This window comes from Rhynchophorus ferrugineus, unplaced genomic scaffold (genome assembly GCF_030347505.1).
Source record: "Rhynchophorus ferrugineus isolate W39M unplaced genomic scaffold, kcgeb_rfMv2 rfM5, whole genome shotgun sequence".
Taxonomy (NCBI): Eukaryota; Metazoa; Arthropoda; class Insecta; order Coleoptera; family Curculionidae; genus Rhynchophorus; species Rhynchophorus ferrugineus.
Genome location: NW_027472584.1, coordinates 27,863,142 through 27,876,666, shown reverse-complemented (window position 1 = coordinate 27,876,666; position 13,525 = coordinate 27,863,142). Strand labels below are relative to the sequence as shown.

General features: G+C 28.9%; 1 protein-coding gene across 2 annotated transcripts in view; it reads left to right on the top strand.

The window, feature by feature from the left end:
- The window catches only part of LOC143197137 (uncharacterized), a 103,321-nt gene that overhangs the window by 64,014 nt on the left and 25,782 nt on the right, over positions 1-13,525 (top strand). Inside the window, exon 3 of one of the 2 annotated variants that reach the window (XM_076405341.1) lies at positions 4,848-4,986. In XM_076405341.1, the coding sequence (XP_076261456.1) occupies positions 4,848-4,986 (139 nt within the window). The remainder of the gene's footprint in view (positions 1-4,847; positions 4,987-13,525) is intronic. The other variant, XM_076405342.1, reaches the window with a different exon arrangement.

Below are 13,525 nucleotides of genomic sequence, written 5' to 3'. Positions count from 1 at the left end.
TCAAATATACAAAGATAGGCTGGGCCTCTTAAACTTGCTATACCCATACATAGACATTTATATAGGTACAGGTATAAAATTTACGCTTATAGATTCGCTCTCCTTCGCTATCTCTCTTTAACTATTCCGATTCCATTTACTGGTTATGTTTGGCGTTCGAAGATTCACGCGAACTGTCTGAGATTTAGTTAGGAGATCAGAAAATACGAGTATATATCGCAAACTTTGAACTTCATTACAATATACCATTCAATAACTGTCCTCCTCACAAGGCAATTACAGTAATATATCATGTGGTACATCTTATCTCGAAGATAATGATATTGGCTTAACACCGATCATACCAGTTAAATTAATTCTATGGCAATATGCAAGAAAATACCGAATATATATCACATTTATATTTTTAAAGTATTTTTATCTCTGAGGTTCTTCTACCCTACTTTCAAACTTTTGAAAACCTAACTTCAAAATTAACTAAAACATATTTTTTAATATTAAAATGGACGAGAACTGATAGAAAAATACTATAATATATGTGTAGACTCATTCTGCAAATAATTAACATCCAGAAACCCAAGTAGTCACATAGTCATTAAGGATTTCGGAAATTCCAATTTAGAAAACTTCATATTACATTGAGAGCTGCAAGTAGTATTATCTTTAATTTGGGATCTTGTTATAATTAAAGATTAAACGTGTTCCGGTAATTATATAAAGTTATAATATCGTTTCAATTGTTCACTGTACAAACGGTTCTATATACTAAGAATGCAGATAGGCAAAACGGTTCAGATATGTTTCTAATAACTAAATTGAGGTTGCTTCACAAAGTGCCGCAGCTCTATTCAAACTTTGTTTAGGACTCTATTATTGACACTAAATTACCAGTACAAACAATGGCTTCGTAATTATATTATTAATTAAATAACTTATATATACCAATTAACAATACAATTTTATTTCACTCTATATAATATATATTTAAGAATAGAAGAAAATACGTACGTAGTTCGTATATTTGATAAATCAATATAGACTAAATACAATCAATCTTCGAATGTTTCCAAAAGAAGTATTTCATATAAGTAAACGTAGAGCAAAACGTTAGTTAAAGCGAATCAAAAATAAATATTTCTTTGTAATAGAATTTAATAAGAAACCTCCACAATTCTATATAGCTCCGAGCTTCCTCAATAATTGCCTATAAAAGACAAAAGCAGAAAAAAAGCGATTTCGAAAAAAAAAGGGGGGAAAAATGAATTTCTATAATATCGTTTTGGTAAAAATACTCTTTGGTGCAATAAAAACAGCCGAGCCAAATTAACAAAACAAATTTTATTCCAAAGACAAATTACTAGTTGGAATCGTTAAATTACCGAAGGATCCTAAGAGGTTTTGTTTTATCATTTTGCTTCATTGTTTATTTTAGATGAATCTAGTGTAATAGGTACCGAGGGAGACAAAGGTCCAACGAGATTACCTTTCCCCTACTTAAATTCAGCTGCTTTTTGTTTTCGGCCTAACTTTCTCTCCCACCACCATTGAAATTGCCGTATAAAAATCCCAGTTGTTCCCGTTTAGAATCCGAGAAATAGATATTTGATGCAAGAAGAAGAAGAAGAAGAAAAACGAAGGGTGAAATATGTCTTAATCAAACACTGCATTGCGGGATCGTTTTTGTTAATATCATTGATTACGATACACGTTTTTACCCTTTTTTAAATTAATTTTACTTCCCCTAACTTGTATTATCCAATAAATACGTCACTATTTATTAAATACGTAAAGAATGAAAAGAAAAGAGTTTCAGAAGAAAATATATTATGGAAAATCTATCATAGTTAAAAAAATGGTAATATAAATCCTCATTAAGTCAAGAAAGGGCAGAGAGAACAGGGACAAGAAGAAAATATTGATAATATTTGTAACAAGGAAAGGAGGACAAACTAAAACAGATAGAGAAGAAAGTGAAAAAGAAGAATAAACAAAATAATTAATTGGAGAGTAACAAAATAACTGTAGTAAAATAAAATGTGTTCCAAACTATAATTAAACCAACAATTTAAATATTTCACTGTGAAATTTAATTAATTCAGGGTAAACAGATTTAATTAAAACTCATGAATCATCCTACCCTACATTTTCAAAAATAACATCCTGAAGATGTTCCATCAATCAGAGCAAGGCATAAGAAATTAAATAGCTAATGAAAACAATTTAATTCAACTAGAGTAGTACAATAGAGAAAACAACAAAGATAAAAAAGGATAGAGAGAGAAATAAAGAGAAAGAATTAATAATATTTCGAACAGGAGAATGGGAAAATACAAAATGGCCAAAAAAGAAAATGATATAAATTATAAAACAAACTAAAGCAAATAGAGAATAAATAGAACAATAAAAATAAACAAAATAATTAACTGGAGAGTATCAAAATAACTATAGTGAAATATAATGGACCCAAAACTATTTTAGACCAATAATTTAAATATATCACATTGAACCTAAATATTTAAAAACGTGAAATCAATCGATCCAAATTTAATTATTCCAGGCTAAACAGTATTAATTGAAGCTCATGAATCATCCCAATCTGCATTATCAAAAATAACATCCTGAAAATGTTCCATCAATCAAACCAGGCTGTCAGCTACTATTTAAAGAGTTGAATAGCTAATGAAAACAATCGAAACTTGGTTTAATACCTTCTGGATTACATCTCCGACCACGCAAAATTTAATATTTTAGTCTGTATGTAGAACAAAACAGATTTCTATATCAGATCTAAATGCATTGTAGTAAATCCTATCAAATGCATTAACTGCCAATAGTAAAACGTAAAAAAGCAATATCCTGCCCCGAAAAAGAAAGTCAAACGAAAAGCTTTCGGCCTGGAGATTTATTTTAAGGGAACAAGGAGCATAGTTCTGGATGCTATTAATCAAATTCATTCCGATGCTACGAAATTTCTGGATCGTCCACTTTTTTTTAAATAAAATAAATTGTTTTATTTAGAGGTATATAAATAAAAATGTATCCTTATATTTTCTGCTTATTTAGTTCCGGAACTCTTGGGCTTTATATCCGGTCTTAACGAAACATGTCAAAAATTTCATGACAATCTAAGTTCCAGTTTAAAAGTTATAATAGTTTTAGTAAAACAGCTTTTGATATTTTCTAATCAATTTATAGCCAACATCAAATTACGCTTCAAAGTGTTTTTCCATTCACCGTATTGTCCATATCTGGCCCTCAGTGATTACAATCCTTATTCTAGAAGTTTCGCTATCATTTGTTACTTAATTTTCATAATGACATGAATTTCCGAATTACTGAAATATTTACGAAATGTTCCGAAGAATATGAAAAATAGCAAACTTTTAACTGAAAGTTACGGAATAAACTTAGTTTAAAAAAAGAAAGAACAACACTCAAAATTAATTTCGTTAGTGTTCGTTTTAATCGTCAAAATCACCAATTTTTGGGTATAACATAATACTTTTCGATACAATATATCTTGAGGAAGATCGAGTGAAATTATTTCGGTCAGTATTAGTGGATATAAGTCGCATGAAATTATTTAACAATAATATTAATTCAACCGGACACAATTCCAGAATCTCCAGAAGGATAATCCCCAGTTAAATCCCTCAATATCAATATTAACGTAGGATGAACTGATATTCGGTAATCGTAAACGGTATGATTATATAAGATTTGGGTCTTTACCTCACATATGCACAGGATGTCTTATCCCTCTAATATTATTGGCCATTTTTGCTTTTATACAATTACACAAGATCCAAATTTATTATCAATGTTTGATACCCATTTAGTACATGCCCTTATTAAAATGTTATATGATTATCATTGATTATAAAACTTCATCAAATACATGATGTTCCAAAATATGATGAGAGGATGTTCCGAGGGATGTAAAACACAGGGCCATCTGCCGTCTGACGAAACTTAATGTTGTTAGAACTTAAAATATAAGTAGATATAATTTAAATTCTGTATAATTTTGAAATATAACTAAGCATAAATAAAAATTATGTTATTATAATAGACCAGCGTAGAATTGTTACTCGTACTTTGAGAAAGATTTAAACTTAATATAATATTATTTTCACCGAGTTAAGATGCTATATTCCTTAATAGAAAATAAACTTGCCCCAGACAAACTGTAGACAGTAATAAAGCATTTATATATAACTTTGGTATCATCCTGAATACTAATAGCAACACAGTTCGTTTAAATTCTCTCTCGAATAAAGAGGTTAGCCAAAACGTCTTTAACGGAGAAAACTTTTCTCTAGCTTGTAATAATAATGAGAAATTCTAATTTGACCAATTGTTCGACAGTTCGATGCTTTCTTTTCGTGGCTTTGTTATTTTTATATATATATATATATAGTTTTTCCCTCTATAATAAGGAGAACTGAAAACCTTTTTCTTTTAATTTATCCTTGCTCGAATATACCTTGAAGTATAATCTTTCGAGATAGGTTGCAAAACTTTCGGAACTGTTTAGAAAAGGTAACTACTTACAAAGTTTAAAGTAGTATCTTTGAAACACTATAACCTTCAGGATGAAAGCTCCTTATCAAAATTCCAAACAAGCGAAGATTATGTACAATTAGGTTACCTTTTATACATTTAGGTATTATAAATGCTAGAGGTCACATAACAATAACATTCCCAAATATTACGTCGAGATTGCCAGATTTCCGTATATTTATTAATATATTTGATATCTAATCTCATCAATTCGACACAAAACAAATTTGACACAAACAAAATGTAAATTATGAAGATCAGCTGATCTGACTGACGATATTTAGTACTCTCTCTTACAGACGGTGGTGGAGGCTTGTCAAAAAAAGCGACAGTGCAAGTTCCAAACATCTCCGACAACATTTGGTGGCGATCCGTGTCCAGGTATTCCAAAATACGTGGAGGTAGCATATAAATGCAGGCCTTGTAAGTAATTAATTTTAATGTTAGATAATTTAAAATACTAGGAATGTGAATTAATTTTGATGGATTTAATCTCATGGTATATAATATTTAAATCATCTTTAAAAATATTTGCGAAATGTTCCAAAGGATATGAAAATTAGCAAAATTGACGTCTGTCAGAACCTAGTATTGCCACAACTTGAAATATAAATAGATATTATTTATATTTGAGTTAAGTATTTGCGAAATGTTCCGAAAGATGTGGAAAATAGTAAATTTAACTGGAAGCTACATGGGTACTCCATCCCATATTATATAATCTTTAAATCACCTTTAGAAATATTTGCGAAATGTTCCAAAGGATATGAAAATTAGTACATTTTGACTGGACGTCTGTCAGAACCTAGTATTGCCACAACTTGAAATATAAATAGATATTATTTATATTTGAGTTAAGTATTTGCGAAATGTTCCGAAAGATGTGAAAAATAGTAAATTTAACTGGAAGCTACATGGGTACTCCATCCCATATTATATAATCTTTAAATCACATTTAGAAATATTTGCGAAATGTTCCAAAGGATATGAAAATTAGTACATTTTGACTGGACGTCTGTCAAAACCTAGTATTGCCACAACTTGAAATATAAATAGATATTATTTATATTTGAGTTAAGTATTTGCGAAATGTTCCGAAAGATGTGGAAAATAGTAAATTTAACTGGAAGCTACATGGGTACTCCATCCCATATTATATAATCTTTAAATCACATTTAAAAATATTTGCGAAATGTTCCAAAGGATATGAAAATTAGTACATTTTGACTGGACGTCTGTCAGAACCTAGTATTGCCACAACTTGAAATATAAATAGATATTATTTATATTTGAGTTAAGTATTTGCGAAATGTTCCGAAAGATGTGGAAAATAGTAAATTTAACTGGAAGCTTTAAATCACCTTTAGAAATATTTGCGAAATGTTCCAAAGGATATGAAAAATAGTGCATTTTAGTTGAAGGCGCCACCTGACGTCTGTCAAAACCTAATGTTGTCACAACTTAAAATATAAATAGATATTATTTATATTTAGCGTATGAAATAAATTTTTACGATATTATGATATTTCCTATAATTTAGTTAAACATTGTAATATGTATAATGAAAAATATTACGAAACATATTTTCTACTGATCAAGAAATAAAAGTTAAGATCGTAATAATTAAAAAGAAACCATTAAAAATCTTTGTGCTATTAGGGACACTGTAATTATCCGATTCTGTACCTTTTCTTTAATCAGAGTTACATAATTCCATCTAACAAAAACTGTTATGGCACCCCAACCCATTACTACTCCATCTCTGTTTTGCCGTTTAGGCCGATAAAAAGTTGTTTTAGAGCCATGTTCCATGTAACTGTATTCATTATCTGGTTCGTCTTTCTAAAATCTTTCGTCATTCGTGAACACTATTCTGGTATTAAATCGATTCCTCGACATTTTCCAACATTTAACGATTTGTTACTAACCGAAGCTTGATATGGACTAAATTATTTTTCTTACTCGCTCGAAAACTAAATATTAATTATAGTTTGTTAAAATCCTTCACCTTTATAGGCATTATCGAAATTGGTATTCGCTCTAGTTGGCCATCGGCATCAAAATTATAACATATTTCATCGAAAATGTCTTTAAACAACAAACTTTAGAAACTAACTTAACCCTTCAACAAAATAACGATCGATATACAAGTTGTAATAAATACCAGTGGCAAATTGCCGAACATTTACATAATTCAATGTTTTTTCTCACTTTGTTCCAGTAAAACTAATCAGATCAGCATTAAAACTTTCAAATGTAATCCTTTCGCTGCTCTGAAATTATTTCATAACTTATCCTGAGACCTAGTTTTTTTTCTCTTATTTCATGTTTTTCAGAACCTCAAAACTTTTACCTACAGCTTAAAATTAAGGCGCTGCATTAGCGAGGTTCTTTTTTTTCTTTTTCGTACAACATTAAACGGATATAATATCGGAATACTAAGCCAGGTTCAACATATAACATTTCAGACTTTTTTATCCATCATTCTCCAAAGTTTGTACTTCCCTAAAGTTTTACTATTCGTATATAGAGGCAGCAATCTGTTGGTAAACATATAGGTTAGCTTATTTTTTAATTAAGCGTTAATTTGACATTTGACATTGACAGATGTAATAAACAAATCGGCCTATGCACAAGTTGTAATAGATAACAGTCGAAATGATAAAATATTTAGTTTACTTTTGAAGTAAATGTCAATTTGACATTTGACATTGACAGAAGTAATCAATAAATCGGCCTATACACAAGTTGTAATAGATACCAGTCGAAATCATAGAATATTTAGTTTATTTTTGAAGTAAGTGTCAATTTGACATTTGACATTGACAGAAGTAATCAATAAATTTGCCTATACACAAGTTGTAACAGATACCAGTCGAAATTATAGAATATTTCGTTTATTTTTGAAGTAAATGTCAATTTGACATTTGACATTGACAGAAGTAATCAATAAATTTGCCTATACACAAGTTGTAATACATACCAGTCGAAATTATAGAATATTTCGTTTATTTTTGAAGTAAATGTCAATTTGACATTTGACATTGACAGAAGTAATCAATAAATTTGCCTATACACAAGTTGTAATAGATACCAGTCGAAATCATAGAATATTTAGTTTATTTTTGAAGTAAGTGTCAATTTGACATTTGACATTGACAGAAGTAATCAATAAATTTGCCTATACACAAGTTGTAACAGATACCAGTCGAAATTATAGAATATTTCGTTTATTTTTGAAGTAAATGTCAATTTGACATTTGACATTGACAGAAGTAATCAATAAATCGGCCTATACACAAGTTGTAATAGATACCAGTCGAAATCATAGAATATTTAGTTTATTTTTGAAGTAAGTGTCAATTTGACATTTGACATTGACAGAAGTAATCAATAAATTTGCCTATACACAAGTTGTAACAGATACCAGTCGAAATTATAGAATATTTCGTTTATTTTTGAAGTAAATGTCAATTTGACATTTGACATTGACAGAAGTAATCAATAAATTTGCCTATACACAAGTTGTAATACATACCAGTCGAAATTATAGAATATTTCGTTTATTTTTGAAGTAAATGTCAATTTGACATTTGACATTGACAGAAGTAATCAATAAATTTGCCTATACACAAGTTGTAACAGATACCAGTCGAAATTATAGAATATTTCGTTTATTTTTGAAGTAAATGTCAATTTGACATTTGACATTGACAGAAGTAATCAATAAATTTGCCTATACACAAGTTGTAATACATACCAGTCGAAATTATAGAATATTTCGTTTATTTTTGAAGTAAATGTCAATTTGACATTTGACATTGACAGAAGTAATCAATAAATTTGCCTATACACAAGTTGTAATAGATACCAGTCGAAATTATAGAATATTTCGTTTATTTTTGAAGTAAATGTCAATTTGACATTTGACATTGACAGAAGTAATCAATAAATTGGCCTATACACAAGTTGTAATAGATACCAGTCGAAATTATAGAATATTTAGTTTATTTTTGAAGTAAATGTCAATTTGACATTTGACATTGACAGAAGTAATCAATAAATCGGCCTATACACATGTTGTAATAGATACCAGTCGAAATTATAGAGTATTTAGTTTATTTTTGAAGTAAATGTCAATTTGACATTTGACATTGGCAGAAGTAATCAATAAATCGGCCTATACACAAGTTGTAATACATACCAGTCGAAATTAAATAATATTTTGATTATTTTTGAAGTAAATGTCAATTTGACATTTGACATTGACAGATATAAGAAACATATCAATTTTTATTTGATGATTAGTCTATATAGAGTAAATATATATAAATTCAAAATATTTGAATAGAAAACTATTATTATATGAGAATGATAACGCATTCTGAAGTCGTTTGGTACGAATCCACCACATTTTCCACCTGCAATTTAAAATTTCTTATTCAAATAAAGTAATTCGACTTAAGGACAAATGTTCTAGTCGTAAAAGCTTACAAGGAATGTCGAAATTTATTCAAACCAAATTACATTTCCTTCTTAATGGTCTTGTCAATCACATCTTGAATCATTCTCTTGATTTATCTGACGTGTTAGATTCATTGCTTTTCTATAGCCAAAGAACGTCTAAATCAATATAGGTTTTCTCTATATTTGCTACGGGAAACTTATCTTCCTTTTGTATGGCGGTTATAACACTATTACAAAACAGTTCTACAGAGCGAACAATAATATTTATTGATTTTCTATTTTAAAAATGTCTATATACGATAAATTATTAATGTTTCTCTATCAGAATATTTTAACTAATTAACTGCTTTATTATAATGATTAAATAGTAATGCTAATAATAATTAAATGTATATTAACAGCCTTTTAGCGGATTTACTGTGTATTACAGTAATCAATATTAATTAATTGTCGTCTCTTGACCCTTTTGGATGAACCGATGATGATTTTGACAGCTATGAACCGAATATAAGTTAAAAATCTTGCTCGTTAAACATCTGGAGGAACTAACAGCTACATAACTATTAATTCCACTCGCTTTTCGTGATTTATTAAATTTCAATCTATTTTATAGTAAATTTGTTGATATGTCTGGCATATCAATAAAACTGCACTCTCATCCTGTCGAAAAGTTTAACTAAAACATTCTAAACGCTTTTAGGATCGATGATCAAATTTCATTATGAAACGAAAATATTTACTGAGAAATTAATTTCGAAACAAAAATATATATTAGGAAGAATTGTACTTGGCATTCGTTTCAATTAAGACTGTTCCAATTTTTTGTTTACACAATTAATCAAATCAGCATTAAAAGTTTTCGGTATATAAGCCTTTCGTTGCTTTGAATTTATTTCATAACTTAAACCTCATGCCTCAATTTTTTTGTTGTGTATTCTCAGCTCGAAAGTTTTATGTTACCTACCTAGTTCGAAATAAACGCCTTTCTATAACCGGAGTGCCGAAGTTTCTCGCAAAGTTTCGATTTTTAAAATCCAATATTAAATTTAATTTGCATTGCACTATTCATTGTTGTACTAAGTATAATGGTTGACAATAAACTATGAAAAATGTCATATCTAGTCAAATATTTTTGCAATCTATATGAAAATTAGTATGTGGAGCCAAATCAGGTGTGTAAAAAAAACCTTTTGACAGAGATCAACAAAAGAAATGTTTGAAAATACTTTTGAAACTAATTTACTTAAATTGGAATTTAATTTAATTAAATTGGGCTGTAAAACCGCTTCTTCTCGCCATAACCTGTGAAATTAGATTGTGAACTGTCAAACTGTTTTCAGTGTTATGTTTAGTTGAATTTAAAAAAAAATCATTTATTATTTCATGATGCTTTACAGCGTCATCCCAAGCTCCAATGAAATTCAGGTTGATTTTAGACGGTATATAAATATACGAATTAATTACTGTTAATGTACGTAACACGGTATAGTTCACGAATCAAGCCACTCCAACTAGCGTACGTGCATCAACGAAATTATTCAATCTATATACACATAAAATGCAAATTAAATACATTGTAAAATCCCTTTGTCGAAATCTACCACAATTCCAACCTTACAATTCCAAAATACCTTATTCAGATAAAGTAATTCGGCTTAAGGATGTTCTAGTCGTAAAATCTCACAAGAAATGATGAAATTTATTTCGCCTAAATTAAATTTGCTTCATAATTGACTTGTCAATCAGTCCTCTTCATTTACTTGCTTTTGACATAAATAAAGAATATATTTTCACGTGTACAGTTTGCTTAATCAATTTAAAACAAGATAAATTAATGATTATATATAAAAAATTTTAAACAAATAAGATTATATTAACCACAAGTATGTAAATAATAGTAAATTCCTTCTTAAAACGTAAGAAAAGTTGTTTTTTATTTCTTCTTCTCCTAAAAACGTTATAATATATATTATGTGGCTTTAATTTTGCTTTATTATAAATTAGATATATATTTTACATTTATACACTAAATAAATGACACATTAATCACAAATACAGTGTGTCTATTAGGAAAGTTCATATTTTAAATTTGGATTGCGCGGGAAACATAATTTTCAGTGATGTGGTATTTGGGAAGTTATGTAATCACGCAAATTTAAAGCACAAACCCAAAAGACCAAAAACAGAAAAAGTACTTCAAAAATCTCTTCTACATATTATGTAAAGGTACATATTGTATCTCAAGAGCTGAAATTAATTAATTTCAAATAGATAATGTACTACTAAATGGATATATTAACATTATATAAATTCAACATTACTCACAAATACACTGTGTCTGTTAGGAAAGTTAATATTTTAAATTTAAATAGCGAGGATAACATAATTTTGAGTAATATGATACCATTTTTGTTTAGGAAGTTATGTAAAATAATATCAATATTGTTATATAGTCTAGAAAGAAATGAATTCTTTCAGAAATTAAATAATTTGCTAGATTTATTCTTATTTAGATTATTTCGCTTTGGACTTGGACACCGTGTTTATAACTAATTAAGTAAAAACTAAAAGATGTGGTTTCTCGTTTTTTTCTTGAATTGTGGTAAAGGTTACCTTTTGTGCGTTATTGTTCTTCTTATAACAACATCATACGAGAGAAAGGTATCTCTATATTTTTTCATTATTAGACCGTGACTTTACTTTTACATTGAATGATAAAATTCTTTTATGAAAACAGTGTATTTCTATAGAAAATGGCAACTAACAGGCGTTCCTTTTATCTTAGCATGGAGAGAATCCCATTCAATATTAAATTTATTATCATTTCGATGTCATTTGTCATGTCTTATAATACAACGTATATCGTGCAGAATCTATTATATCTTTAATATATGATACGCTCCAAAATGTTATAGATTAAGTTCCTTATCACATGGAACAAAGGGGGGTGCTACGATATTATTAGAGGGTGTTAAATAAGTGTTTTCCCTGCTATAACACATCGACAGATAATAAATTTCATTAAAATTATTCTAATAGTTCAGCCCCTGTTTCTGGAATCGATTTTTTCGTTATTTCCCCTCTCTCTTCCGCCCCTGCCGATTCGTCGTGATTTTCATTGAATTAGTTAAACAAATCATGTTTACAGATACCGGTTGAGAAAAAATGTCCTATTTTTAGTAGAATTTCCATTTTATATGTCATTAGAAGACGCATTATGCCGAAGAAAGTACGTATTTTTCAATTTTCAACAATTTATTTGTAAACAGCCTGGCAACATATGTAGGAGAACTCCTTTATCAACGGCACAACGTACAAGAAAATGAAAATAAGTTTAGCACTTTTGCTTCAAACACAAAAGAACAATCAATGATTTTTTTGAGTTTAAAAGTGTTGTAAGATCAGCTAGGGAAAATGAAACCATAATATTGACTATAGAGTAAAAATAAACGTACAGGTTCATCAAGGTTCATCTAAAGTTCACGTTCTAAATTACCGTACACTTTTTTAAATGACATTTTTAATGGGATAGCACTTATCAAATTATTGTTCACTTAATCCATATCAGTAAACCCTTTCTGTTCGAATCTCTGACACTTATATTATTCTTTAAAATAGTTAATAATTAATCATCCACTGTTAATGTTCTAACCAAAGATAGCTCAGTTACAAAATGAAATATTAACACAAAATATAAAACAGGATATTCGTGAAAAGTTATATACTTAGGTTATGGTGAAATAATACGTACATAAAGGTACAGTAATTAAATCTACTTTAAAATGCAGCTTAAAGAGATTGTCATAATTATTAATTAACACTATATAAACGAAAGATTAGTCACAAATACAGAGTGATTATTCTCAAAGATCATATTTTAAATCTGTATTATGTGGATAACATAATATTTAGTGATATGATTCCCTTTTTATTTAGAAAGTTATTTAAACGACATTATTTAAGAAAACGACATCAAATATTGTTAGAGAGTTCAAGAACTGTTAATTAACTCTTTCAAAAAGTAAATCTCACTAGTATATGTATATATTTATATAAATAAGTATATGGAACAAAGAGGGGTGCTGCTATATTATTAGAGGGTGCTAAATAAATGTTTTCCTTGTTAGACACATCGACAGATAATAAATTACATTAAAATTATTCTAATAGTTCATCCCCTGTCTCTGAAATCGATTTTTTCGTTTTTTCCAAGTCCCTTCCACACCCACCGATTCGTCGTGATTTTCAATTAGTTAAACAAACGATGTTTAAAGATACCGGTTGAGGAAAAAAAATGTCCTATTTTTTTTAGTAGAATTTCCATTTGATATGCCATTAGGCTACGTTCATGTTATTCCGAGATTTTTTCTCCATCGTTCCTCGGCCTTAAGTTGTTCGAATGGCCTAGCTGGAGGGAGATTTTTCGCTGTGGAGACAAATTCTAATGAATGCTCATTTAAGAAATGCTTCATTTCTCGAACATAATGGCATCGAA